This window comes from Ranitomeya imitator, chromosome 1 (genome assembly GCF_032444005.1).
Source record: "Ranitomeya imitator isolate aRanImi1 chromosome 1, aRanImi1.pri, whole genome shotgun sequence".
Classification (NCBI taxonomy): domain Eukaryota; kingdom Metazoa; phylum Chordata; class Amphibia; order Anura; family Dendrobatidae; genus Ranitomeya; species Ranitomeya imitator.
In genome coordinates this window covers 905,337,145-905,365,038 of record NC_091282.1, presented here as the reverse complement: position 1 = coordinate 905,365,038, position 27,894 = coordinate 905,337,145, and the positions used below count along the sequence as shown (strand labels likewise).

General features: G+C 45.8%; 1 protein-coding gene across 1 annotated transcript in view; it reads right to left on the bottom strand.

Moving 5' to 3' along the window:
* Positions 1-27,894, bottom strand: part of SDAD1 (SDA1 domain containing 1) — a 108,409-nt gene that overhangs the window by 29,534 nt on the left and 50,981 nt on the right. The window contains exon 16 of the mRNA XM_069743401.1: positions 14,511-14,587. Coding sequence (XP_069599502.1) covers positions 14,511-14,587 — 77 coding nt within the window. The remainder of the gene's footprint in view (positions 1-14,510; positions 14,588-27,894) is intronic.

The window sequence follows — 27,894 nt, the reverse complement described above, 5'->3', positions numbered from 1 at the left end:
TCAAGCTACTTATGGCGCTATTCTACATGAAGGCGATCATCTACTACTTGGGACTTCTGTGGTGTTAGGAAGCTACCATTTTTAGCACTCTTGGTTAGTATACATCTGAGATGCTGGGTCTGTAAATAGATTCTTTGGACTACAAATGAATACTTATTTCCTTGTCCACAGGCTTCTTTCGATTGGACTTTCTCCTCTAAGGAAGAGCCATTCCTAGTCTTCTGGAGGAAAAAGTCAGGTGCATTTTACTCACGCTCTTACAGTGTCCATATAATGAAAGGATGTTTTTGCCCAATACAGGACAGATTAGAATTTTTGGATACAACACTTTTGAATGGAGTGATAGAATGTTTGGATTACCTGCAAGAAGCAACACTCATTTCTTCCTTCTGTGAATAACTTTAAATGGCACAACCCAATTGGCCTGGGTGACCAGTTACTTTGCGACTCAATCACAGGATTATAAACTTAAATCCCCTTCCTCCAGTCTGATAACTGCTCTGTGCGAATTGTGTTTGCCTTTCTGGTTTTCCATTCATGACCTTCATCCTGTTAAATGCTTATTCCTGCTTAAAGTTTTGGCTTGACACCTTTCATATCCTCTGTATAACCTTTCTCACTTCAGTCAGATGACATTCCTAGTCATTGTATCTTCTTCCCCACAGCACTGGCTCACTTCGAATATATAAATGTTTCATAGGTACACAAGTCATTCACTCTGGGAGAAAGACTTCTCCACTCTCTCAAACTACTTTTGTCCATTAAACCGGATGTAAGGCCCATTATTTCAGGGGGTCAAACATGCATCGGTCCCCTGCAGTTGTCTTTTAACTGCCTCTGTGGGTGGACTCTTCACTTCATTTTGGAAGGTAGCGATTTTGGTGGCTGGTGCTTTCATCTAAAAGGGTTTCTTCTTCTGCTTGCCTTCCATCTAGTTCCTTTCTTCCTCTATCTGAGCAAATTTCTTTTCTCTCTCATTCCCATATGAAACAATGCTTCCATCCCATCCATATGGTTGGGAGTTTTTCAGATCTATATGTCTGAAACATTTTCCATATGTTAGTCTGACGGGACCCAAGGCTACAATGATTTAATAGATCAGGATGGCAACTTGTGACATGCTTATGTCAAAGGCAAGATGCTCCATTTCCATGGACCCCTTTTGGATAGCATGCCTTAAGAGTCCCTGTACTTAAGGTATGCAAGTGAGCTCCAAAGAACTGTCTTCACACCTTACCAAGTTCATTGGTGAGCAAACTTTTACAACACTGGATGCTTTTTGCTTTTGCATATTCTGGACACAGCTGTGGACTGGTTGGGTTCTATGTCCACCAGGGACTGATCTAAGATCACTCGTGATGAGTGAATGTGCTCGGATAATGTGTCATCTAAGGATGCTTGTGTGCTAACTGATTGTCTTCGGCGTGCTTGAAAAATAGGGATTTTTGTGTACTCCCCGTAAAATCCTTTTCTCCGAGCCAATCATTGGGGGCCACAGGACCATGGGTGTTATGCTGCTGCCACTAGGGGGACACTAAGTAAGACAGAAAGAATAACGCCTCCCCTGCAGTATACACCGTCCAGCTGGCTCCAAGTGAACCAGTTCGGTAACAAAGCAGTAGGAGCTTAACATTTAACCAGGATGAACTATGTCAAAACCAAGGCAACACAGAAAACCAAAGCCGTTAGGCTAACAGGGTGGGTGCTGTGTCCCCCAATGATTGGCTCGGAGAAAACGATTTTACGGTGAGTACACAAAAATCCCTATTTCTCCTACGCCTCATTGGGGGACACAGGACCATGGGACGTCCTAAAGCAGTCCCTGGGTGGGGAAAAATAAACTGTAATTGCTCCATGTACCCACAGGTTACGGATGCGGCATAGCCGCCTGCAAAATTCATCTGCAGAGGCCTGAGAATGAATATGCCAATGTTTTGTAAACGTATGCAGACTGGACCAGGTCGCAGCTCTGCAAACTTGTGCTGCCGAAGCTTGCTGCCGGATGGCCCAAGACACACCCACTAACTGAGTGGAATGAGCCTTAATCTGCTGTGACAGAATGACCTCTGACTCGGTAGGACTCCCGAATAGCTGGACAAATCCATATTGCTATTATCGCCTTGGGAGCGGGAAACCCCTTCCTTGGCCCTTCCGGGAGCACAAAACAGGGCATCCGACCAGCGGAAGGACGCAGTCTGCGAGATATAGCTCTTGAGAGCTCTCGGTAAATCCAGTGTGTGGAGGGCCTTCTCGATACGATGTACTGGTGCCGGGTAGAGAGACGATAAGAATCTCCTGATTGAGATGAAAGGATGAGACAACTTTTGGCAAAAAAGACGGGGATGTTCTCAAAACCACCCTATCCTGAAGAAAATTCAGGAAGGGAATTTGACAAGACAGAGCCGTCAGCTCTGAGACTCGACTAATGGATGTGACCGCAACCAGGAAGGCAACCTTCCTTGAAAGAAAAAACAGGGAAACCTCCTGTAGGGGTTCGAAAGGAGCTTCTTGCAAGACTCAGAGGACCAGATTAAGGTCCCATGGTTCCAACGGCATCTTATAGGGCGGTGCCCTATGGGAGACTCCCTGAATGAACGTCTTCACTTGTAATCTGTTAGCAATCCTGCGTTGGAACAGAACGGACAGGGCTGAAATCTGCCCCTTGAGAGAACTAAAGGTGAGACCCAAGTCCCAGGGTGGATAAAAATCAATGTTTTTGTTTTTTTAAAAAAAAAAAAAAAAAAAAAAAAAAAAAAAAAAAAATCGGATTTTTTTTTATTTAACCCCTTTACCCCCAAGGGTGGTTTGCACGTTAATGACCAGGCCAATTTTTACAATTCTGACCACTGTCCCTTTATGAGGTTATAACTCCGAAACGCTTCAACGGATCCTGGTGATTCTGACATTGTTTTCTCGTGACATATTGTACTTCATGATAGTGGTAAAATTTCTTTGATAGTACCTGCGTTTAATTGTGAAAAAAACGGAAATTTGGCGAAAATTTTGAAAATTTCGCAATTTTCAAACTTTTAATTTTTATGCAATTAAATCACAGAGATATGTCACACAAAATACTTAATAAGTAACATTTCCCACATGTCTCCTTTACATCAGCATAATTTTGGAACCAATTTTTTTTTTGTTAGGGAGTTATAAGGGTTAAAAGTTGACCAGCAATTTCTCATTTTTACAACACCATTTTTTTTTAGGGACCACGTCTCATTTGAAGTCATTTTGAGGGGTCTATATGATAGAAAATGCCCAAGTGTGACACCATTCTAAAAACTGCACCCCTCAAGGTGCTCAAAACCACATTCAAGAAGTTTATTAACCCTTCAGGTGTTTAATAGGAATTTTTGGAATGTTTAAATAAAAATGAACATTTAACTTTTTTACACAAAAAATTTACTTCAGCTCCAATTTGTTTTATTTTACCAAGGGTAACAGGAGAAATTGGACCCAAAAAGTTGTTGTCCAATTTGTCCTGAGTACGCTGATACCCCATATGTGGCAGTAAACCACTGTTTGGGCGCATGGGAGAGCTCGGAAGGGAAGGAGCGCTATTTGACTTTTCAATGCAAAATTGACAGGAATTGAGATGGGACGCCATGTTGCGTTTGGAGAGCCACTGATGTGCCTAAACATTGAAACCCCCCACAAGTGACACCATTTTGGAAAGTAGACCCCCTAAGGAACTTATCTGGATGTGTGGTGAGCACTTTGACCCACCAAGTGCTTCACAGAAGTTTATAATGCAGAACCGTAAAAATAAAAAATCATATTTTTTCACAAAAATTATATTTTTGCCCCCAATTTTTTATTTTTCCAAGGGTAAGAGAAGAAATTGGACCTCAAAAGTTGTTGTCCAATTTGTCCTGAGTACGCTGATACCCCATATGTGGCAGTAAACCACTGTTTGGGCGCATGGGAGAGCTCGGAAGGGAAGGAGCGCAGTTTGACTTTTCAATGCAAAATTGACAGAAATTGAGATGGGACGCCATGTTGCGTTTGGAGAGCCACTGATGTGCCTAAACATTGAAACCCCCCACAAGTGACACCATTTTGGAAAGTAGACCCCCTAAGGAACTTATCTAGAGGTGTGGTGAGCACTTTGACCCACCAAGTGCTTCACAGAAGTTTATAATGCAGAACCGTAAAAATAAAAAATCATATTTTTTCACAAAAATTATATTTTTGCCCCCAATTTTTTATTTTTCCAAGGGTAAGAGAAGAAATTGGACTTCAAAAGTTGTTGTCCAATTTGTCCCGAGTACGCTGATACCCCATATGTGGCAGTAAACCACTGTTTGGGCGCATGGGAGAGCTCGGAAGGGAAGGAGCGCCGTTTGACTTTTCAATGCAAAATTGACAGGAATTGAGATGGGACGCCATGTTGCGTTTGGAGAGCCACTGATGTGCCTAAACATTGAAACCCCCCACAAGTGACACCATTTTGGAAAGTAGACCCCCTAAGGAACTTATCTGGATGTGTGGTGAGCACTTTGACCCACCAAGGGCTTCACAGAAGTTTATAATGCAGAGCCATAAAAATAAAACAAAATTTTTTTCCCACAAAAATTATTTTTTAGCCCCCAGTTTTGTATTTTCCCTAGGGTAACAGGAGAAATTGGACCCCAAAAGTTGTTGTCCAATTTGTCCTGAGTACGCTGACACCCCATATGTGGGGGGGAACCACCGTTTGGGCGCATGGGAGGGCTCGGAAGGGAAGGAGCGGCATTTGGAATGCAGACTTAGATGGAATGGTCTGCAGGCGTCACATTGCGTTTGCAGAGCCCCTAATGTACCTAAACAGTAGAAACCCCCCACAAGTGACACCATTTTGGAAAGTAGACCCCCTAAGGAACTCATCTTGATGTGTTGTGAGAGCTTTGAACCCCCAAGTATTTCACTACAGTTTATAACGCAGAGCCATGCAAATAAAAAATATTTTTTTTTCCACAAAAATTATATTTTAGCCCCCAGTTTTGTATTTTTCCAAGGTTAGCAGGAGAAATTGGACCCTAAATGTTGTTGTCCAATTTGTCCTGAGTACGCTGATACCCGATATGTGGGGGGGAACCACCGTTTGGGCGCATGGGAGGGTTCGGAAGGGAAGGAGCGCCATTTGGAATGCAGACTTAGATGGAATGGTCTGCAGGCGTCACATTGCGTTTGCAGAGCCCCTAATGTACCTAAACAGTAGAAACCCCCCACAAGTGACACCATTTTGGAAAGTAGACCCCCTAAGGAACTCATCTTGATGTGTTGTGAGAGCTTTGAACCCCCAAGTATTTCACTACAGTTTATAACGCAGAGCCATGCAAATAAAAAATATTTTTTTTTCCACAAAAATTATATTTTAGCCCCCAGTTTTGTATTTTTCCAAGGTTAGCAGGAGAAATTGGACCCTAAATGTTGTTGTCCAATTTGTCCTGAGTACGCTGATACCCGATATGTGGGGGGGAACCACCGTTTGGGCGCATGGGAGGGTTCGGAAGGGAAGGAGCGCCATTTGGAATGCAGACTTAGATGGAATGGTCTGCAGGCGTCACATTGCGTTTGCAGAGCCCCTAATGTACCTAAACAGTAGAAACCCCCCACAAGTGACCCCATATTGGAAACTAGACCCCTCAATGAACTTATCTAGATGTGTTGTGAGAACTTTGAACCCCCAAGTGTTTCACTACAGTTTATAACGCAGAGCCGTGAAAATAAAATATCTTTTTGTTTTCCCACAAATATTATTTTTTAGCCCCCAGTTTTGTATTTTCCCAAGGGTAACAGGAGAAATTGGTCCACAAAAGTTGTTGTCCAATTTGTCCTGAGTACGCTGATACCCCATATGTTGGGGTAAACCCCTGTTTGGGCACACAGGAGAGCTCGGAAGGGAAGGAGCACTGTTTTACTTTTTCAACGCAGAATTGGCTGGAATTGAGATCGGACGCCATGTCGTGTTTGGAGAGCCCCTGATGTGCCGAAACAGTGGAAACCCCCCAATTATAACTGAAACCCTAATCTAAACACACCCCTAACCCTAATTCCAACGGTAACCCTAACCACACCTCTAACCCTGACACACCCCTAACCCTAATCCCAACCCTATTCCCAACTGTAAATGTAATCTAAACCCTAACCCTAACTTTAGCCCCAACCCTAACTGTAGCCCCAACCCTAACCCTAACCCTAGCCCTAACCCTAGCCCTAACCCTAGCCCTAACCCTAGCCCTAACCCTAGCCCTAACCCTAACCCTAGCCCTAACCCTAACCCTAGCCCTAACCCTAACCCTAGCCCTAACCCTAGCCCTAACCCTAACCCTAGCCCTAACCCTAACCCTAGCCCTAACCCTAGCCCTAACCCTAACCCTAATCCTAGCCCTAACCCTAGCCCTAATGGGAAAATGGAAATAAATACATTTTTTTTTATTTTTCCCTAACTAAGGGGGTGATGAAGGGGGGTTTGATTTACTTTTATAGCGAGTTTTTTAGCGGATTTTTATGATTGGCAGCCGTCACACACTGAAAGACCCTTTTTATTGCAAAAAATATTTTTTGCAATACCACATTTTGAGAGCTATAATTTTTCCATATTTTGGTCCACAGAGTCATGTGAGGTCTTGTTTTTTGCGGGACGAGTTGACGTTTTTATTGAAAACATTTTTGGGCACGTGACATTTTTTTATCGCTTTTTATTCCGATTTTTGTGAGGAAGAATGACCAAAAGCCAGCTATTCATGAATTTCTATTGGGGGAGGCGTTTATACCGTTCCGCGTTTGGTAAAATTGATAAATCAGTTTTATTCTTCGGGTCAGTACGATTACAGCGATACCTCATTTATATCATTTTTTTATGGTTTGGTGCTTTTATACGATAAAAACTATTTTACAGAAAAAATAATTATTTTTGCATCGCTTTATTCTCAGGACTATAACTTTTTTATTTTTTTGCTGATGATGCTGTATGGCGGCTCTTTTTTTGCGGGACAATATGACGCTTTCAGCGGTACCATGGTTATTTATATCTGTCCTTTTGATCGCGTGTTATTCCACTTTTTGTTCGGCGGTATGATAATAAAGCGTTGTTTTTTGCCTCGTTTTTTTTTTTTTTTTCTTACGGTGTTTACTGAAGGGGTTAACTAGTGGGACAGTTTTATAGGTCGGGTCGTTACGGACGCGGCGATACTAAATATGTGTACTTTTATTGGTTTTTTTTTTATTTAGATGAAGAAATGTATTTATGGGAATAATATTTTTTTTTTTTTTTCATTATTTTGGAATATTTTTTTTTATTTTTTTTACACATTTGGAAAATTTTTTTTTTACTTTTTTACTTTGTCCCAGGGGGGGACATCACAGATCAGTGATCTGACAGTTTGCACAGCACTCTGTCAGATCACTGATCTGACATGCAGCGCTGCAGCCTTCACAGTGCCTGCTCTAAGCAGGCTCTGTGAAGCCACCTCCCTCCCTGCAGGACCCGGATCCGCGGCCATCTTGGATCCGGGGCTCGAGCAGGGAGGGAGGTGAGGAGACCCTCGCAGCAACGCGATCACATCGCGTTGCTGCGGGGGGCTCAGGGAAGCACGCAGGGAGCCCCCTCCCTGCGCGGTGCTTCCCTGCACCGCCGGCACATCGCGATCATCTTTGATCGCGGTGTGCCAGGGGTTAATGTGCCGGGGGCGGTCCGTGACCGCTCCTGGCACATAGTGCCGGATGTCAGCTGCGATAAGCAGCTGACACCCGGCCGCGATCGGCCGCGCTCCCCCCGTGAGCGCGGCCGATCGGCTATGACGTACTATCCCGTCCAGGGTCAGATAAGCCCAGGGCACCTCGACGGGATAGTACGTCTAAGGTCACAGAGGGGTTAAATCGGATTTTTTTTCAATAAACTGCTTTTTGAGGAAAATATTTTACCATCCAAAGGTTCTTCCATCATGAGATAAAGCTGAGTTGTTTAACTCAGTAGAATAAAGGCTGTATATGTGTAACATTCACAATGCCATGCTCTTCCAGAGGTTTCTGTAGGATTAGTGGGCAGTTTCTCTCCTATATTATCACAGACGCTCGCTTTACTTACGCAGTTCTCAAAACTGAATTTGACTCCGCAGAGGTCTCAGCCTCTTCTTCACGGCAAAAATGTTACAACATGAACAGAGTTGAGAAAAAGACCTTAATCCTATTGTTCTACAAACCTATGAATACAGAATCAACCCCTTCAGTGCCAAGTCCAAGAAGTTAGACAATATGTTTCTGATTGTTTGGAGTGGAATAGATCTGCACAACACAAGAAGGATGTGAATCTAAGTGTGAAGGGGAGGAAGGGCAAGCAGACAAGAAAATGAAAGTGAAACTTTGAGCACAATACTGCAGCATAGCCACAGACAGACAAGTCTGGATCTGTTTGTGTGTACGATCTGAGGTTTATTACATTCTTTCCTTATAATGGCAGCAGGCCGTAAAAGAGACCCATTGGGAATATTTTAATGAAGCTCCTTCGCCTATCGGTAAGGCAGGCATGCGTACAAAATGCAAACGATGCAACAAAGATGCAAGGCCTGGTGGCGCGAATGAGGCAACATCATGAGAAGTGCGGTGATGAAGATGAGCTTCATTAAAATATTCCCAAACTGGGTCTCTTTTACGGCCTGCTGCCATTATAAAGGAAAGAATGTAATAAACCTCAGATCGTACACACAAACAGATCCAGACTTGTCTGTCTGTGGCTATGCTGCAGTATTGTGCTCAAAGTTTCACTTTCATTTTCTTGTCTGCTTGCCCTTCCTCCTCCTCACACTTAGATTCACATTCTTCTTGTGTTGTGCAGATCTATTCCACTCCAAACAATCAGAAACATATTGTCTAACTTCTTGGACTTGGCACTGAAGGGGTTGATTCTGTATTCATAGGTTTGTAGAACAATAGGATTAAGGTCTTTTTCTCAACTCTGTTCATGTTGTAACATTTTTGCCGTGAAGTAGAGGCTGGGACCTCTGTGGAGTCAAATTCAGTTAGGTAGAAACTTTGATTTAAATCACTGATTTAAATCAAGCCTTACAGACTAGTGATTTAAATCGTGATCGTAAATCCACCCTGCCAAGTCCAAACCCATTTGTAAAAATTTGAGGATGGAAGGAATGTAGAATTCAAGAGGAGAACATCCCTGGCCGTTGCACCAGAAAAAGAAGGTTTTTCAAGTGTGATGATAAATGCGCATAGACGTAGGCGTTCTATCGCTGATCATGGTAGAGATGACTTCCGAAGAAACCTGCCTGGGTTAGAACCCAGGACTCAACGGCCAGGCCGTCAAACACAGGGCCTCGGAGTTCTGGTGGTAAATGGGGCCCTGTGAAAAGAGGTCTGTGCGATTCGGTAATCGCCAGGGAACATCGGCGACTAGTTGAACTAGTTCCGTGTACCATGCCTGGCATGGCCAATCTGGCGAAATAAGGATTACCGGTACTCCCTCCGCTCTGATCTTCTTGATGACTCTCGGCAGAAAAGGGAGCGGGGAAATATGTACGGAAGCAGAAAATGATGCCACGAGAGTACGAGTGCATCTGCCCCGATTGCTGCTGGATCGTGGGATCGAGCTATGAAGTCGGGAACCTTGGAATTTCGCCGTGAGGCCATCAGATCAACGTCCGGGAACCCCAACGACAGCGGATCTGATGGAAGATCTCCGGGTGGAGAGATCACTCCCCGGAGTCGAGGCCTTGACGACTGAGGAAATCTGCCTCCCAATTGTCCACTCCCGGATGTGAACCGCAGAGCTCATTGAGCGGTTTTCCTCGGCCTAACGGAGAATGTAGCCTACCTCATTCAAGGCTGCCATGCTGCGGGTTCCCCCTTGTCGGTTGATGTATGCCACTGCAGTGGCATTGTCGGACTGAATCCTGATGGGACGACCCGCCAGGAAGGGATGGAATTGGAGAAGAGCTAACCTGATTGCCCAAATTTCTAAGATGTTGATCGGAAGGCGTGATTTCTGAAGAGACCCGCGGCCCTGAGCAGTGTGATGTAAGAACACCGCTCCCCAGCCTAGAAGACTGGCATCTGTTGTCACAACTAGCCAATATACTGGAAGAAAAGACTTCTCTTGATTCAGGGAGGACTATAATGTCCACCACCTGAAAGACAGTCGCTGGGAAAGGAAGAACCGACGGTCGAGGGAGAACGGGTTCCTGTCCCAAACAGCCAGGAGGGCATGCTGTAAAGGATGGAGCTGTAATAGGGGAAATGGAACCGCCTCCAAGGCTGCTACCATCCTGCCAAGGACTCTCAGTGAAGCGCAGAGAGTGAGTGCGAGGTTGAGAGAGCTTCCGAGCTTCACGCTGTAAGGCGGAGATCTTTTCCGGGGGAAGAAGCACCAACCCCTTGGGCGAGTGCAGTATCATTCCTAGAAAGGAAATTCGCTGAGCCGGTACTGGGGAAGATTTTTTGAAATGTATCTTCCAACCCAGGCGAGAAAGAATCTATTGTGATGTTCACAGTCTCCATGCAGGCGCGGAAAGGGGGGCCTTTGATGAGGATATCGTCTAGATACGGTAGCACCACCACTCCTCAGGTGTGGCGTATGGCCACGGCAGCCGCCATGACCTTTGTGAATACCCTGGGGGCGATGGCGAGGCCGAAGGGCAGAGCAACGAATTGGAAGTGTTGGTCCTGAACTGCGAAGCGAAGTGAGAAGGTAAAGTAGGAATGTGGAGGTATGAGTCCTGGATGTCTATAGATGCCAGGAAGTCGCCTTTTTCCATGGAGGCGATGACAGGACGAAGCGATTCCATCCAGAACCGTCGCACCATGACGAACGTGTTCAGCAGTTTTGGGTCCAGTATGGGCCGTACTGTACTGTCCTTCTATGGAACCATGAAGAGGTTTGAATAAAAACCTTGAAAACATTCGCTTTGAGGGACCGGAATAATAACTCCGTCTTTTCTCAGAGAGCTTATAGCTTGGAAGAACTCAAGCCCTGGGAGGATGAGATAAGAAATCTATCTATCTTGTATCCGGAGAACACTAAGTCGTGGACCCACTTGTCGTGAATAACCAAGAGCCACGCGTGCACTGAAGAAAAGCAGGCGGCCGCCTACTTTGAGGGTGTCCCCGGGATACCACAGGGAGTCGTCGTGTGGAGGCTCTGCCCGTTCTGGAGCCTCTGGATCCCGACTGCCTAGGCCTGCCTCTCCATCAAAGGGAAGGTTTATAAGAGGCCTGGGAACCTCTGTCTCCATGTTGTACCCGGCTGAACCAGGAGATGTGGAAATAGAGGACCAGTATGAGTTATAACGAAGAAAAAAAAAAAAAATCGGGACCGATCCTGTGGTTGTGGAAGATAATTACTCTTCCCACCGCTGGCGTCTGAAATCAATTGGTCGAGCTTTTTGCCAAAAAAGGCGACCGCTGTGATATGGTAGCTAAGTCAATTACTTTTTTGGAAACCGAATCCGCACACCAGTCCCTGAGCCATAATGACCTCCGGATGGTGATGGCGTTTGCTGCTGCTTGAAAAGCACAGCTAGCGGCATCCTGGGACGCGGTGACTACAGAATCTCCATCTCTGGCTGTCTGGTAGTGAGGTCTGCTATCTCGGGGGGACGATTGGTATCCAGCACCACTGAAGACAAGACCTCAGCCCAGTGGGTCATAGCCTTAGCCACCCACGTAGTGAGGATTCAAAGGCTGAACGCGCCATATTCTCGATCTGACGATCGGTTGGGTTTTTAATAGAGGCGCCCTCCGAGGAGGATAAAACAGATTTAGTAACCAGGCGTGATCGGGGGAGACTGCAACCAATCTTTTCTTGGGCAAAAGAATATATTAACTCCATGGGCTTCTGCCCTGTGAATTGTTTATCTGGACGGATCTTGTGAGATTCAACGATTTCCTTTCATGAAACCCGACCCGACCCCTGTGTGGGGTCGGCCATGAGGTCGGCGATCTTCTGAATCTGGTATCGGAATTCCGATACCGAGTTCCGATATGTTTGCAATATCGGAAATCGGTATCGGAATCCATATTTAAGTGTAAAATAAAGAATTAAAAGAAGCAGGGCGCGTCCGAGGGTGAGTATATACCTAATAGGAATATACTCACCCTCGGACGCGCCCTGCTTCTTTCCGGCAGCCTTCCTTCCTAAGAATCAGCGCTTGAAGGACCTTCGGTGACGTCGCGGCTTGTGAGCGGTCACATGGGCGGTCGCGCGACCAATCACAAGCCGCGACGTCATCTAAGGCCCTTCACGCGCTGATTCTACGGAAGGAAGGCTGCCGGTTAGTACCAGGGCGCGTCAGAGGGTGAGTATAGCAATATTTTTTATTTTAATTCTTTATTTTACACTTAAATATGGATCCCAGGGCCTGAAGGAGAGTTTCCTCTCCTTCAGACCCTGGGAACCATTGGAAACCCAATGCACTGCATTGGGTTTCGTGTTTCGGCCGACCCCGACTTTTTTATAGGATCGGCCGATTTCACTCAACCCGACTTTTGAAAAAGTCGTGTTTCATGAAACCCGATCCGATCCTATAAAAGTAAAAGTCGCTCAACCCTAGTGCCCTGTTAGAGAAAGGGTCTTGGAACAACTCTAACGCTTTTGCCAGGGATGCCATAGACCGGGTAAGGGAGGTAGCCCACTCAGGGGGACTATGCTCACTGGGTTCGGTATCAGCAACAGGTGGTTCCTGAGCAGTCACCGGTTCACAAGCTGTGCAGAATGCAGTATTGTGACCCCGGGGTAATGACACCTTACGAGCGGTACATGCCGCAAAGAATATAGTGTGGGTTTTCCCAGACTTTTTGTGAGGCTTTGATTGAGGCATAGCATAGCCTTGAAGAGAGCGCTTACTAACAGGGGAAGGGTTAAGCCATGTTTCTGCAGCTTACCCAGGTCCTGTGTCTTGAGTCCCCAGGGGAGGTCCGCAGTGTTTGCCCAGAAATCGCTAGTCCTGAAGGCTGTGATTCAAAAAGGCTGGAGCAGTGCTGCAGCATCGGCCCTGTGGGTGTACCAAGATGGCCGCCGAGATCAGGAAGTGAGAGCGCTTCTCAGGGAAAGAAGCGCCAGAGAGCGGGCGTCAGAAACTGCCGGTGGGCGTGGCCAAACACCGGCCTGTATGAATGGGAAAAGCCGGTGCTAAATTTTAAACCTGCGGTTGCGGCCTGCACCGCGACCGCTAATAGCGCCCTTCTTAAGCCACACTCCTTCACTGAATTGCCGCACTGCAGACCACGCACGGACCCAGGCTTTAAGGTGCGGACCTTCCATACCCCGGGGACCAGGACTCACCAGCGCTTCGGCCCCCACAGTGTACTCCTGGTAGATGCGGTGGGCCGGTGCTCAATCCACCATCGCCATAGTCAGGGAGGGGGTGGAGAGCTTCTGCCGCCATGCATCATCCGCTATATATCAGTGGTGATGCAGAGGGGGGCTGCATGGACGCCATACATATTTATGGCCGGCTATGCACCTGGCTCCAGGAGAGGTAGATGGAGGGCTACTCCATGTGGTCGCCTGCTATGGAGGGGGGAGATCGGAATGCGAAGGAACCGTCGCCCGTAATGTGAGCTCAGGGCTGGCATCCAACGTTGCAGGAAAGGATACGGGAGGGACGCTCCACGTACTTGCCTGTTGATGGTTTGGGTGAGATCGGAACCTAGAAAGGAACAGTTGCCCCTATTTGCTCCGTTAAGGGAAAAAAATAGAATAAAAAGTAAATTAAAATTAAAACGGTGAGGTCTGAAACAGACCCAAGTGCCTCCTGCAGACACTAAGCAAGAACTGGTTCACTTGGAGCCAGCAGGAGGGTGTATACTGCAGGGGAGGAGCTATTCTTTCTGTATTACTTTGTGTCCTCCTAGTGGCAGCAGCATAATACCCATGGTCCTGTGTCCCCCAATGAGGCGTAGGATAAATATGTTCGAATCCCCAGCGGCTGCATGTCTTGCAGCTGTTAGGCAATCTCTGCATGTGTTGTGGCTATTGAACAGCCACTAGACATGCAGCCACGGGAACTCAAACAAATTTTTGAGCAAGCTGAAAACACTCAGCTAGCACACGAGCGTGCTCAGATAACACCTTATCCAAGCATGTTCGCTCATCGCTAATGATCACTCATGGTCCTCTGTATACTCTAGGAAAATGGGATTTTTTTTTTTATTAGCAGAGTTTACTGAAGGCCCAAAGCTCCCACACAGTATTTTTTGCAGCCTTTATGCACAAAGTCTTCAGTAGTCCCCAATTTAAAGAATTAAGAGTTGAGGAACAAACATTATTACATTAATATAGCTGGTAAGATCAAGATACATACATGCTAGAAGTTGCTAAACAGCAGACAAAAAACAATCCAAATATATAACGTATTAACATATGAGTATTCAGTAATGTAAGAAATGTATACTACTGAAAATGAAGGTGTGGTGGACCGAAGATTTATTGACTGAAAATTATTTTGAAAACTGACCCTATATTGCTATGAAAATGTCACAGTAAAAACACCCATCAAGGCCAATTTAAAACTTACCCGAAATTTCTTTTGCAACATCTGAGGATTTAATGTACGGAAGAGCTGGATCAGCGCCCTGGCAGACATTGACACATCTAATTTGAGACACAAAGACCGAAAAAAAAAACACCAAATTATTAGTGATGAGCGAGTGTATTTGTTAATATTTGCTATTCACATGGATAGTACAGTATTCGGGTTACTCGTTACATTGCGAGTATTTGAGTACTCGCCTCGCTATACTCAGATGTAGTTTTGGTGCCTCTTTTGCAGCCACTAAACATGCTGGGCTTTTTAACCAATCACAGTAATGCCACATCTTGGTTGTGGTATTACTGTGATTGGCTGGCCGCCCAGCATCATAGGATCTATTGAAGCCCTGCCATCACATTTTGCGCACATTGCATCCGGAGCCTGCATTTTATAAGCATAGGGAGAGATCGATCAGCTGCTAGGGAGAGTCTTTAGGCTTCTTGATAATACAAAAGCCCTAAACATAATCCAAAACCCTAACCCCAACCCTAACGGAAAAATGTATAAATATAATTTTTATTTCATTATTTTTTCATATCTAAGGGCGTGATAAAGGGGGTGCACATGCGCCCACCATTTTCTTACCGGAAGAAGATGACACCGGCCGTGGGGGGGGGGGGGGGGTGGTTAGGGGGGGAAGGGGCTTGAAGCATGAGGACCCAGGGACACTGGAAGGTATCGGGAGACCCTATTTCTCTCTCCTCTAATGTGCGATCACATCGGAGAAATTAAATCGCGAAGCTGACTTTTTTTGGCGGTCACCATTATACGGTTAACAACGGTGATCGCAACCCCGGGGTCAGTAAAAACCGATCCGAATCACATTCTCTGGGGTCTTGGCTACCCCCAGCAGCTGAGACCCCGGAGAAAATCAGACTCTGGGGGCGCTATACACTTTTTCATCAGCGCAGTAACAGTGTCGTGGTTTAAGTACCCTTAACTACTGCCGTTAAAAGGCATATCGGCGGTGCTGTTTTTGGGGTCAGAGCCTGGCTTCTGCTGTCAACATTAGTCACACTTCTGTCAGGGTTTCCACCTCTTCATATTATTATTATTTATTTATATAGCACCATTAATTCCATGGTGCTGTACATGAGAAAGGGTTACATACAGAGTTATACTGTACATATGGTTTACAGAAAACAAATTTACAATGACAGACTGGTACAGAGGGGAGAGGACCCTGTCCTTGCGGACTTACATTCTAAAATATTCCACTTCCTCTCTTCCTTTCTCCTGCTCTTCATCCTCTGCTGAAGTACGTACTCTCCACATTAGTGATGAGCGAGTGTGCTCGTTACTAGAGTTTTCCAAGCATGCTCGGGTGTTCTCTGAGTATCTTGGGCGTGCTCGTATATTATGTTGGAGTCCCTGCAGCTGCATGATTTGTGGCTGCTAGACAGCCTGAATACATGTGGGGATTACCTAACAAACAGGCAATCCTTGCATGTGTTCGGGTTGTCCAACAGCTGCAAATCATGCAGCTGCAGGGACACAAACAACCTACGAGCATGCCCAAGATACTCAGAGAACAGCCGAGCATGCTTGGAAAACTCAAGTAACGAGCACACTCGCTCATCACTACTTCCCATCACTGCCAAGCTGGGACCTGTGCAGCAGCGCACTGGCAAAGCGGCGACACGCTCTGCTGAGGCAGGTCTGCTTAGGTCATAAACCCTACACTGCAGCAGAGCTGTGGCAAGCTTTAAAACAACAGACCGATCAGTGCCTCTCCCCGCTGCACCTCCAACCTGGTCTGGTCCTCTGCGATAATGGCCGTAACCTGGTGTCTAGTTCAGAAATTTCTGATAAGTTACCCTGCCTTGCCGTACCTACTTGAGAAGGTGTGCCGTATAAGTGCCCATTTCTGCCATCCCTCTACCACTTTGCTTGTCTTACAGCGCTGCAAAAGCGCTTGAACTTGCCAAGTCACTCATTTGCGACATGCCCACGCGGGAACCTAACCTATCATATGTTGGCGAGGATTAGTGAGCAGCCGATGGCAGTAGCAGAATAACAGCTTCAACATGCCCGTCAGACTGAGAGTCAGCCACCACACAACTGTCAAGTGGGTGCGTATCGCTGACTTTTGTAAGGTTCTTGAGAACTTTGAGTAGTGCACCAAGCTCGTGAGCGGTGATCAGGCTATTATCAGAATAACCATCCCGCTTCTGTGTCTCTTGAAACAATCACTGCATAATCTCTAAGAGAAAGCTTTGAGTGCCCAGCATGTTGGTATGGAGCCAAATTTCACAACGGGTGCTACTACCCAGCCCATATTCTGATGCAACATTGGGTGATGAGGAGGAAGAGGAGGAGAATGAGAAGGGAGAGGACTTGCTTTTCTGTGCTACCGAGGGGACTCCTAATGCTACAGAGGGGACACCCAACCCAAGTTTCAGGTCGGTGCAGCCTGGATGGGCTGGAGAGGAGGTGGATGAGGTGACTCACCATGAGGAGAGGATGGGTACAGTTCCTAATGTTGGGGACACAGAACATTTGCCTTTTTGCAGCTTGGCTCACATGGCACAGTTCATGTGTAAGTATCTGTGGCAAGACCCTTGCGTGATACACATTTTATCCAACAACCAATACTCGTTGGCCACCTTCCTCGCTCCACGGTACAAGGAGAAATTTCCTTCTCTCCTTTTGGATTCACAAAAGAGTTTTACAATAGAATCGTTCAAGAGGGCCGTTGTAGATCAGTTTCTGAAAATCATCACCCTCAGACAATGCTGGTGGCAGAGGTAGCGGCTGTTTTCAACACTAAGGGATAATGGCGAGAGACACAAACATCAGGTCCAACAGACGTTAGGGGAAAATGTGCACAAATTGGGCAATTTTCAATAAACCAGCACAACTGCTAGGGCTATCTGTGCCTGTAACAATTCCAAGGAGAAAAAAGTTAAAGAACATGGTCAAGGGGTACTTAAGTGACCATACGTGTGTCCTTTCTGACAATTCAGTTCCCTTTAATTATTGGGTGTCCAAGCTGAACACTTGGCCTGACCTATCCTTATACGCCTTGGAGATGCTGGCCTACCCGGCTGCTAGTGTGATGTCAGAGCGTGTTTTCAGTTCTCCTGGATCAATCATCACTGATAGGTGCACACACACATCTCCATGGAAAAAGCAAACAGACTTACTCTGATTAAATTCAACAAGGACATCTCCACAGTTTACAATCCCTCCAGATGACAGCAAGACAACCTAAGTTAACCAAAAATGCTGATTCATGCTACTGCTGTTAATGTCAACCCCTTCCCATAAAATTTGTTTCCTTCCTTCGGCAACCACGACTCAGCCAATAGGGCTAATTTTTACAAACCCTATGCACATCGTGCAGTGGACAAACCAGAACAGTAGTCCTACTCCAGCCTATCTACTTTTTGTGATTGGAGGCCCTTGGGATGGTGGCTTCCTGCGTCAACCATGACTCAGCCCATAGGACTAATTTCTTCAAACCCTATGGACATTGTGCAGTGGACAAATCTGGAATGTAATGTAGTGTGCTCCTACCAAACTAATATTTGTCATTGAAGGCCCTTGTGACAGGTTGTCCCACATTGTGACAGATGGGGGATACATATTCAATAGAAATGTACACTGCTGTTGATGACCGAATGATGGCCCTCTGAAAACTTGAATTGAGGCCCACAACTACTACAGTAGTCGAGTGTAGCTAATGTTTGCCAAGGGAGGCCCTTGTCATGGTATCTTCCTGCATCTATGACAGCCCCCAGAAGTAATTTCTTGAAATATGATGCATATTCTGCACTCGACCAAGTAGTTCAGTATCAAGGAGTCTTCTCTTCCGATATAATCTGGGGAATATTGTCAATACTCCACCCCATCTGGAGGGGGGGGGGCACCATATATCCTTTGTCCATTGACTTGCCCAAGAGATATAATTGAGATCGTCATCCAGTTGACTAGTGCAGATTTATTTTTCTGTTTCACAGAGTTCACCCAAATCAGAGGATCACAGGCCACAATCACTGCTACCTTCTAATATTCCATGTCTCTTGCCCTTTTACCATGTAGTCTCTGCCCTTAAATTAGTTAAATAATATAGTGAGGGACGTACAATATGAATAAGTGATGGCACTCAAATGTGCACAAGAGGGCCCTCCAAAATTTCTAGAGGTGGGCACTTCGAAATGTATGTTGCAGGGCCACATGAGGGCTCTCACTAAACTCAGGTATCCTGCCTACTGCAGGCACTCTGAGCATTTGAATTTAGGGCCGCAGAATCACATGGAGGTGGAGGAAGGGGGAGAGGAGGAGGGTGAAGCCCAAAGCTACAATGGGTACATTGTAAACGGCTATGGAATATATATATATTCCACTATCTGAGTGTCAATGAGGGAGGGACCGCCCAAATGTATAATTAACAGCAGTCCCTCCAAAACTCATGTTACAGGGCCAACTGAGGCCTCTCAGGTCAAAGATCAACATGCTGGGGAATAGCTAACTAAAAATGATGTATGACAGAAGGACCTACAAAATGTACAATTCAGGGCCCTCACAATTGTAAAAGGTCAAAAAAAAAAACCACAACAGTACATGTGAACAAACGCTAAAAGGGATATTTTTTTGTTTCTCTGGCTTATATAGCCTTATATACAAGTGATTAAGCAGGAAAAAATTGTTTCTTAACCTTTTTGGTGTGTTAAATGCAATTTAGGTTTGGTAGTTGTTCCTGTGTATCTGTAAAAGTGGCATAATAGTGCAACAAACTTGTTCCCAGAAACCATATGCGAGTCAGAAATGCATGCAGGCATATTCTCCAGGCTCTTCCCATTCAGTTTCATCACTTTCCCATCCATTTCAGCCTTTTCCTTAGGCACCCAGACCCCTTTGTAGGGTCCAGCAGAAAATTACTCGCATTTCCCATTGACTTTCATTGTACTTGCTATTCGGAATGAATATAGCGATTACGAATATTACGGTACTCGCTCATTACTACAAACTATAATAAAACATTCTTATTTATACATGCATCAAAGAGCTATTGAACCATTATCAAGAATGTTTAACCCCTTAGTGACAACCAATTTTAACCTTAAAGGGAACCTGTCACCCCCAAAATTGAAGGTGAGCTAAGCCCACCGGCAACAGGAGCTTATCTACAGCATTCTGTAATGCTGAAAGATGAGAAAAAGAGGTTAGATTATACTCACCCAGGGGCGGTCCGGTCCGATCGGTGTCGCGGTCCGGTCCGGGGCCTCCCATCTTCTTACGATGACATCCTGCTCTTGTTTTCACGCTGCGGCTCCAGCGTAGGCATACTTTGTCTGCCCTGTTGAGGGCAGAGCAAAAAACTGCAGTGCGCAGGCGCTGGGGCCTCTTTGACCTTTCCCGGCGCCTGCGAATTGCAGTACTTTGCTCTGCCCTCAACAGGGCAGACAAAGTACGCCTGCGCCGGAGCCTGAAGACAAGAAGAGGACGTCATCGTAAGAAGACTGTCTGTCCAGACCGGACAGCGACACTCATCGGACCAAAACAGAACCGGGACCCGCCCCTGGGTGAGTATAATATAACCTCTTTTTCTCATCTTTCAGGATACATCAGGGGCTTATCTACAGCATTACAGAATGCTATAGATAATCCCCTGGTGCCGGTGGGCTTAGCTCACCTTCGATTTTGGGAGTGACAGGTTCCCTTTAATGACCAGACCAAATTTTATAAATCTGACCATTGTCATTTCATGTGGTAATAACTCAAAACCTTCAACGAATCCCAGTGATTCGGAGATTGTTTTTTCGTGACACACTGTACTTTGTTAATATGTTTTGTGTTTTTGAAAATATTGAATTTTGGTGAAAATTTAGAAAAAAAATTGCAATTTTCAAAGTTTCAATTTTTCTATCCTTAAACCAGATAATTTTATATCCTTAAATTAATAAACATTTCCCATATGTCTACTTGACATCTACATCATTTTTCAAATGTACCGTATTTTTCCGACCATAAGACGCACTTTTTTCCTCCAAATTTGGGAGGAAAGCGTGGGTGCTTCTTTTGGTCGGAAAGTAGCATGTGAGGAGGGGGCAGCGGCAAGTGGGATTGCACTGTGATCCCATTTGCAGGAGGCAGAAAAATGTCCCTGCTGCCCGAATTAGCTCTGGGGAAACCACATGGTCCCAATGATTAAAGTGCAGTGAATATTCATTAGCCACTTCCTGCCCACCTGTCAGCTGAGCAGTGAGTTGGGAGCAGCCATTGAATACTCCTTCACTGAAACACACATGGTTTCCCTAGCGTTGGATTCCTGCAGCAGCTGGGGAGACAAGAGCACCGCATACCTGCCTGGGCTGGATGCTGAGTGCTGGGCATAAGGACCTGTGTGATGTCATGAAGTGGGTGGGCTGGAGCATCACATGGAAGCACAGAGCCCTCCCTCTTCTGATGTCATCACAGGTCCTTCAGACTCTCACTAGAATCTGCTGGCTTCCTCTTATAACCTGTGCTGTGGAGAGGCAACAAGAGGGAGGGCTCTGTGTGTGCAGTCATGGGATGCTCCATGTGGCTGGCTGCCACAATTAAAAGGTTAGTCTTTACAACACAGAATAAAGCACTCTGCCACTCCTGTGTTGAACTATAACTCCAAGCATGCCATAGGATCTGCAGGACATGCTGGGAGTTATAGTTCTCCCAATGGGATCTTAAAGCAGCACTTCAGCGTTTTTTCAGTTCTGGAGTGGTGCTTTAAATAAAAGCCCTGTGCCCCCCTTCTTATACTCACCCTCCAGCATCTTCATATAGTACTGTACAGACCCCACACTGGTCCCGCAGCACCAACTTCTACCCGCAGCTTCCAACATAATAACATACTATTATATATAATTACACCACATAATAGTATGTTAAATTTTACTACATTTTTTTTTTTGCTTCAAATATTTTTTTCCCTATTTTCCACCGCTAAAACCTGGGTGCATCTTATAATCCGAAAAATACGGTAATTTTATTTTGTTAGGATGTTAGAAGGGTTAATAGTTAAAAAGCAATTTCTCATTTTTTCAAGGGGTAAGGTTTCTCCTTGTGGAGAGTGACATACCAGCTCTACCTTGTCAAGGTAAGGAGGCTTATTCGCCGTGCAATGCTCCTCTGGGAAATTGAATATGCAAATTGCCTCTTCAGAGAGAAAGAGGACTTGAAGGGTATGTTTCCACGTTCAGGAAACTCGTCGTGTTTGACACTGCGTTGAGCCGCAGCGTCAAACACGCAGCGTCCAGATGTTACAGCATAGTGGAGGGGATTTCATGAAATCCCGTCTCCACTATGAATTAAAAGACGCATGCGGCAGACCCGCGGAAATGGACATGCGGCGCGTCTTTTAAGAATGCAGCATGTCCTTACATTGCAGAAACAACGCAAGGACAACGCAGGTGACCTGCCAGTGACCTCAGGTGCAGATTTGGTCAGGATTTTACCTGCATAAAATCCTGACCAAATCCTGATGCAATCCTGAACGTGGACACATACCCTAACTCTATATAGTGCCACCTGTTGGAAGTAGCGATCCTACAAGTCACAATCAACCCTTTAACGTGTCTTGTAATAGGACTTAGGATAAAAGCCAAATCAGAATCTCAATTTGCAGACACAGTGTTTCGGACTATTGGCCCTCGTCAGTGCAAAGTATGAGAACTGATTTGGCTAGATGAGAGGCTCTGGACTGGGGTCTAAGAGGTAAGATTTCTCCTTGTGGATAGTGACATACCAGCTGCCATCAAATTTTTACAATAACCAGATCCATTTTTTTCCCCGATAAGCGCCAGAACCCTACATGTAATCGGAAAATATTTTTCAGGCATCGTACAAAGCTCTGAAGGCAAGGAGCCATACTATAGTGCAGATTTTACTATTATGGTTTGCGGGTGCCATGACCCATTGGGATAGCCCATGAGGTGCCAGAACAGCAGAACCCCCCATAAGTGACTCCCATTTTACAAGCTACACTAATCAATGAATTCATCTAGGGGTTAGATGATCATATTGACACCACGGATGGGTCACAAAATTTTATACCATTGGGCAGTGAAGAAAAGACAAAATATCTACATTTTTACCACCAAAATTTTGTTTTAGCCACAGATTTTACATTTTGACACAAGAAGTAGGTAAAAATGGCACCAAAATTTGTCCCACAATTTCTACTGAACATGACAATACCCCATATGTGGCTGTACAGTACTGCTCAGCCATACGGAGAGACTTGGGACAGAGAGCTATTTGTCTCCTGGAGCGCAGATTTTCTAAGAACAATCTGCAGACTCCATATACAGAACCCCTAATTCCTAGAAGAGCAGAATAATTACTCAAGTGACCCCATTTTGGAAATTATACCCCTTGGGGAATTTATCTACAGATGTAGTGACGGTTTTGACTCCATGGGTGTTTTCCAGAAACAAGCAGCAATGAATATTGCCAAGTGAAAACTGTAAACTGCCGTTGCAGTGACCAGTATGCTGTTGTGACCAGTATGTTATGCCAAGCCGGTGCTATGTGTGGTTTAGGTACACTGTGGGGCTCAGAAGGGAGGGGGGCATTTGGATTTGGGAGCACAGAATTTGCTGAATTTCTTTTGGAGGGTGAGGAGCCATTTCACTTTTCCACAGGCTTTGTACTACAAGTAACATGGAAGCCCCCTATATTTCAGCTAAAAGATGACAGACCTGAGTGGGGACTTGATTTTTTTGTGGATTGCGTTGAAGCTTTGATTTGCAACATTTTACATAACGTTTGGGTTCGCTTTTATCTGGTGCTCTACGCTGAGCACTTATGGTACTTTGGGGTTTCCATGTAAATCTCCGAGTTATGTGATTCAGATGAAACCCCTGAGGGATCCATTCACTATAATGAGGCAGCAGAGTTACTCTGGACTGTGATCTCTGTGACTGACTACCCTTTCATGCAATCCTAAAAAGACGGATACCATCGGATCACAGGTAAGATGGCGTCCACTCTCTCTCCATCTGCCTCATTATAGGGAATCTTCCGCAAGAGGTTCCGTCGGAATCATGTATTTCAGAGATTTATGCAGAAACCCCAGTGTAAACGCTCAGCCTAGAGCACAGAAATGTGTGCCGAGCCTTACTGCGATCTTTGGGAGGCAGATTGTAAAAAAAAAATCAACAGTTGGTGAAACTGTTACTGGTGTTACTCCATTCCTCGTGCGGTGTAAGTGATTAGGCGACAATCTTTGGGTCGGTGCGATTACCGCGATACCAGATTTATAGCGGGTTTTTATGTTTGGCAGCTGTCACACACTAAAAGACAATTTGTTGCAAAAAAATAGTTTTTGAATCACCATATTTTGAGAGCTATAATTTTTCCATATTTCGGCCCACAGAGTCATGTGAGGGATTGTTTTTTGACGTTTTTTATTGGTACCATTTTCAGACACATGACATTTTTTGATTGCTTTCTATTCCAATTTTTGGGAAGCAGAATGAACAAAAACCAGCAATTCAGGAATTGCGGGGGAGGGGGGGGGGGGGTTGGTAACGTCGTTCCACATGTGGTGAAATTGATGAGGCAGCTGTATTCCTCGGGTCAGTACAATTGCAGTGATATCTCGTTTACCATATATGCTCATGTATAAGCAGAGTTTTTCAGCACTTTTTTGTGTGCTGAAAACGCCCACCTCGGCTTATACACGAGTCACGGCCCTAGATAGCCAGCGGGGGAGGGGGAGCAGCGGGTCACAGAGGCCGGAGCCGGCGGCTGTGGCTAATGCCTGTGCGGCTGTTGAAATAGGCACAGTGCCAGCCGCAACCTCTGGCTTTCAGGACTCATCATACTCGCCTACCGGGGCGCCCTCGTTGCTGGCACTGCATCTCGTTCCGGCCTCCAGCCGAGCAATCACATGGCACAGCTCATTAAGGTAAAGAATATGCATGCCTCTCCACTCCAATAGGCGTGGCGCGCAAATTCATTACCTTAATGAGCGGGGCCACGTGATCGCTCGGCGGGAAGAGCTGCTGGAAACCGGAACAAGATGAAGTGCCACCGAGGGAGTGCAGGCAGGTAAGTAAGATGTTTTTTTTTTTTTTTTACAGGAATCATACATAGGGATACAATGGCAGGGACCGGGGAGCCATGCATACAATGGCAGGGACCGGGGAGCCATGCATACAATGGCAGGGACCGGGGAGCCATGCATACAATGGCAGGGACCGGGGAGCCATGCATACAATGGCAGGGACCGGGGAGCCATGCATACAATGGCAGGGACCGGGGAGCCATGCATACAATGGCAGGGACCGGGGAGCCATGCATACAATGGCAGGGACCGGGGAGCCATGCATACAATGGCAGGGACCGGGGAGCCATGCATACAATGGCAGGGACCGGGGAGCCATGCATACAATGGCAGGGACCGGGGAGCCATGCATACAATGGCAGGGACCGGGGAGCCATGCATACAATGGCAGGGACCGGGGAGCCATGCATACAATGGCAGGGACCGGGGAGCCATGCATACAATGGCAGGGACCGGGGAGCCATGCATACAATGGCAGGGACCGGGGAGCCATGCATACAATGGCAGGGACCGGGGAGCCATGCATACAATGGCAGGGAACGGGGAGCCATGCATACAATGGCAGGGACCGGGGAGCCATGCATACAATGGCAGGGACCGGGGAGCCATGCATACAATGGCAGGGACCGGGGAGCCATGCATACAATGGCAGGGACCGGGGAGCCATGCATACAATGGCAGGGACCGGGGAGCCATGCATACAATGGCAGGGACCGGGGAGCCATGCATACAATGGCAGGGACCGGGGAGCCATGCATACAATGGCAGGGACCGGGGAGCCATGCATACAATGACAGGGACAGGGGAGCCATGCATACAATGGCAGGGACTGGGGAGCCATGCATACAATGGCAGGGACTGGGGAGCCATGCATACAATGGCAGAAACTGGGGAGCCATGCATACAATGGCAGGGACCGGGGAGCCATGCATACAATGGCAGGGATGAGGGGACAATGCATACCCAGCTTATACTCAAGTCGATAAGCGTACCCAGTTTTTCGTGGCAAAAGTAGGTGCCTCGGCTTATACTAAGGTGAGCTTATACTCGACCATATATGGTATATTGTTTGTGTGTGTTTTGGCACTTTTACACAATAAAAACTTTTATAGAAAAAAAAAATAGTTATTTTTACATCGCTTTATTTTGAGAGCTATAACTTTTTTGTTTTTCCGTTGATGGAGCTGTATGGCAGCTTGTTTTTTGAGGAACAAGATGACGTTTTCCGCGGTACCATGATTATTTATATCCTTCTTTTTGATTGCGTTTTATTCCACTTTGTTCTGCGATGACAAGGCACAAAACAATGCTTTATTTTTTTATGGTGTCCAATAAAGGGGTTATCTAGTGGAACAGTTTTATAGGTCGGGTCATTGCAGACGCTGCGATACCAAATATGTGTATTTTTATGATTTAGCTCTTTTTTTAAAAAAAATTTATGGGTACAATACCATAATTTTTTTAATTATTTTTTTTTATATATATTTTTACAATTTAGAAAAAAAAATGTACTTTTTTTTTACATTTTGTCCCACTATGAGAATATCATTTTTTGCAGGCCGATCGCTGGTTTAGCATGGGGATGCGGCAGCAACCCTATGCTATGCAAACTGTCAGCTCTGCACTGAAAGCAAATTGCGGATCATGCTGAGCATGATCCAGCAACTTTACTAGCTCTGGTGACCCGGATGTCGTCATGACGATATCGGGTCACCATGGCAACGATCGGGACCCTGCAATGACGGGTCTTCGATCCGAGGGCAGAAGAGCTTTCTTCCCTCTGCCCGCTTGCTAATTGCTGTGATGGAGTTCGATCACAGCATTTAGGGGGTTAAAGCTCCAGAGGTGGTACGGGACCGCTCCTGTCACCAAAAGCTGACAACCGGTGGCGCACAGCCCAGTGTGCAGATGATCGCCATGACGCACATGTACTGCATCTGTTGGCAAGTCCTTCCTGATCATGACATACATGTACTTCAAATGTCAGGAAGGGGTTAAAAGGGCTAATTGACTCCAATCAGCTCCAAAACCGAGGGGGCAGATAACGCAGCTGATACTCAAGGTAATTTCGGCCTCGGGACAGCGGAGTTTCCTTATTCACTATTGCCATTTTAAAAAAACACTGATCAGGGAATAAGGCCCCTCAACAACTGTCATTTTAATGCGTATCAGCTAGCTGTGCTATACAGTTTCCATAACTCCCAACATCTTCTATAAGTGTTAAACAAGTGAAAAGTGGACATGCTCGGATAAGGAAGGTGTTATCCGAGCAGGGTCAGTCGCTATTCAAGTGACTTCGGCATGCTCAAAAAATATGTTTAAATCCCCGCGGCAGAATGTCTCGCGGCTGTTCGATAGCTGCAAGATATGCAGAGATTGCTTAATAAACAGGGAATAAAATAAGCTAGGATGGGACAATTATACTGAATGGTTAAGGATTTGTTTACCTATCCAGGAAGTACTAAATATTACATTATTTCATTAAAAAAAAATACACCAAAGGAAGTGCTGTAGTTTATTTTGCAAATTGCCTCTTCAGAGAAAAAGAGGACTTGAACTCGATAGCGCCACCATTTGGAAGTAGCAATCCTACAAATCACAATCAACCCTTTAACGAGTCGTGCAATATGACTTGGGATAAAAGCCAAATCAGTATCTCAAATTCGCAGACACGGTGTTTCGGGCTGTTGGCCCTCGTCAGTGCGAAGCATGAGAACTGATTTGGCTAGGTGAGAGGCTCTGGACTGAGGTCTAAGGCAGGGGTGTCAAACTGCATTCCTCGAGGGCTGCAAACAGGTCATGTTTTCAGGATTTCCTTGCATTGCACAGGTGATAATTTAATCACCTGCAGAGAATGATTCCAGCACCTTGTGCAATGCTAAGGAAATCTTGAAAACATGCATGGTTTGAGGCCCTCGAGGAATGCAGTTTGACACCCCTGGTCTAAGGGGTAAGGTTTCTCCTTGTGGAGAGTGACATACCAGCTCTGGCTTATCAAGGTAAGGAGGCTTATTCGCTGTGCAATGCTCCTCTGGGAAATTTACTATGCAAATTGCCTCTTCAGAGAAAAAGAGGACTTAAACTCTATAGCGCCACCTGTTGGAAGTAACGATCCTACAAGTCACAATCAACCCTTTAACGAGTCTTGTAATATGACATAGGACAGTGTTCCACCAACTCCGGTACTCAAGAGCCACCAACAGGTCATGTTTTCAGGATTTCCTTAGTATTTCACAGGTGATGGAAATATTGCCTGTGAAGGTGATGCAATTATCACCTGGGCAATACTAAGTAAATCTTGAAAACATGACCTGT